The 2,849-nt window shown below is 36.8% G+C and overlaps 1 protein-coding gene across 1 annotated transcript; it reads left to right on the top strand.

The window, feature by feature from the left end:
- Nucleotides 1-1,663: 1,663 nt before the first annotated feature.
- LOC102720387 (protein GOS9-like) lies at nt 1,664-2,616 on the top strand. Its single transcript, XM_006645814.1, has 3 exons — nt 1,664-1,708; nt 1,983-2,180; nt 2,365-2,616. The coding sequence occupies exons 1-3, from the start codon at nt 1,664-1,666 to the stop codon at nt 2,614-2,616; spliced, it is 495 nt and encodes a 164-aa protein (XP_006645877.1).
- Nucleotides 2,617-2,849: the final 233 nt, after the last annotated feature.

Here is a 2,849-nt window from a genome sequence, read left to right as displayed (position 1 = left end):
CTGAAGCATATTGTCATATGCAACGAGAAATGACTGTTTAGAGCATCCCTAGTGTGTATTCTTTGCAGATTATAAGTGAGAGGTCCACCTAAAGAATACTACGTTGAAGAATGTTTATAATTGACACATGTGCTATCCACCATAATAAATAACCTCTACGACTCTCTTTCCATCCGGGCTCTCTTTTAGTACGGTTCTAACAAGGGGCCTAATAAAGATGTTTTCTCTTCTATGGAATCCTGTCCTTTTTATACACCCATGTTTTCGCTTTTATTTATGTTTATAAGTTAAACTTTAAATTTCAACCATATATTTAGAGTTGATTTTACGGTATTTTTAGTTTATTTTTTAGACGTGACTTTTAGATTACTAATAACACATATATAAAAATTTTATTTACAAATTATTTTTTATTTTTAATATGTCGTTTGGCGCATTCTTTTAAAAAAACACGAAAAGATGACTCCCAACCAGTATTGAGACCTATCGAGAAAAAGTGTGCAGGACCGATTTTAGCTTGTTCTCTCTCCTATTATGACCTACCAAATGTACCATTATGCATGGATGCCAATCACAGCCTTAGTTTAGTTCTTCGGAAGTTTAGTGTCTACGGTTTGCTCTGCTCTTTGTAGGATTTTTTATAACCAGTTTCTTTAGGTAGAAGCATTAATCAAGTGAAACGGTCTGGAAAAAAAAAAAGTTGCTGTCTCCACAATACTTATGATGTAGAAGCAAATTAAACCATTAATGGATCAATAGTCTTTTGTCCTTACAGTAAATAAGACGAGTAATTAGTCCTTCCATCCCGTAAGGTCATTTTCAATGGCATTTTCATTTGGCATTAATTAGGTGTCGCTTCATATTTTCTTATAACATAACAAGAATTTAATTAGGAAAGAGAAGAGATAAAGTTGTTTCCAAGTAAATAAAAGCTAAATGAAAATACATTTAAGCCAAACCTTTATTTCATCTGGATCTTATGCGGGATCCATCTCCTATTTTTCTCTCGTGCAGCAATTTATATGGCAAAATTAATCATACTCTCATGCAGAAATTTAATGGTCTATCAAATCTATGAAACTGTGAAATAAAAGAGGCCACCGAGAGATGCCCTTTCATTTCACGGAACAAAACTAGAATGCTAACATGTCATACTTGAAAAACTGTAGAATGAAAGTAACCACTGAGAATGGACTAATATAAGGCGCAACTTTCACTAAGGTGCATATATGCATGCATGTAATGTGGTGGGGCGTTTTGATGATGAAGAATTTAAAATAAATCAAATTTGGAGAAAAGATATGTACCAATTAATGCATGCTTGCATGCACGTGTTATATTATGGGACATAGAAATATTCTATAAGTAGTTCTGATTTATAATATGGGATGGGGTAGTAATATTAATTGTCAATTTGGCATATACCGTACACATGCCATACTTCAATTGAACCCTGTCCCTACTCTCAATGTTCTTTGTTGTATTGGCATGCAACTGATCAAAGTTTTCGAATAACACGTCAAATTTACAAATGGAAAATGTGGCTTGTTTGAACATGAGGATATCCCTTCCTAATATTGCATCTCTGTTGAAGAATTAATTTGGTGCCATGATTTGATCATATTGTTATGTTGGATTTGAAGGTTCAAGGACTCAAGGCGATATGGAGATTGGCACTGCTTTGCAATGTCTTAAGTCTCTGCTCCAGGTGCATCAGCGGTGCTTCAGTTGTGAGTTACCTCTTCTTGGTCCAATTATTATTAGTTCATTTTATTCAGTTATTTTTTGAATTCTATTAGTCGAACAAAGACAATGGTTACGGAGATATGATATCAGTATTATATGAAATTCTCACGAACATTTTGGACAGGTAAAGGGAACAAAGGAAAAAAAAAACGAAAATGTGGTTTGATAAAAATAATCTGTACATTACGCAACTGGTAATGATGACAGTATGTTTGTTGTGGCTGTGTATGGTGAAGGATGGACTTGTTAAGATCGGAATGTTTGGTGCAACGAGTGGAACCATGCGTGACATTGATGTGGCGCCGAAGCATCTCAAGGCCGTGACAATTCGGAGCATAGACACCATCGATCGCCTCACCTTCCATTTTGACGACGAGAAAGGGAACCAGATCATGGGTGGCGAGTGGGGCGGCAACCTCGGAAACGATCACACGGTAGTAGCAAAACATATAGATACATACATGCTCGAGCTTATAGTTAATATTTAATTAATTATCCCCTACAAACCAATAAATATTAATTTGGCTCATACGTTTATTATGTCGTACTACATAACAACTTAATTAATTGTTCTTGCATTGTTGTGCATATATATAATATATATACCTGTGTGTGCAGTTTTACTTGGACCGGGACGAGTATTTGAAGCAAGTTTCAGGGACATTTGGGCCGTTTGAACTCCAGAAACTGCCATGCACGGTGAACTCGCTGACCTTCATCAGCAACAAAGGGAAAAGGTACGGGCCATTCGGGACTCGGGGCGCCAAGGACACTTCGTTCGATATCCCCGTCGAGAAAGGCAGCATCGTCGGCTTCTACGCACGCGCCGACGGATTTGTTTCTGCCATTGGTTTCTACATTCGCCCGTAGCACTACAGACAATGGATTCTATATACATGTATGTACGTGTTGGTACTGATCCGTATAGACATATATGTGTGTGACATGGAATAATAAGGGATCCATGGATGCCCTCAGCAGTGTCTGTTTGTCTTTGATGAGCAAATAATAAATCTCTAGTGCCATTTCATACGCGCTCTCGTATCCATCGATCCTGTATATTTACATATTGTTTGTTTACGTATATATCTACGTACCATTTT

Source organism: Oryza brachyantha, chromosome 1, assembly GCF_000231095.2.
Source record: "Oryza brachyantha chromosome 1, ObraRS2, whole genome shotgun sequence".
Taxonomy (NCBI): domain Eukaryota; kingdom Viridiplantae; phylum Streptophyta; class Magnoliopsida; order Poales; family Poaceae; genus Oryza; species Oryza brachyantha.
This window is presented reverse-complemented; position numbering and strand designations above follow the sequence as displayed.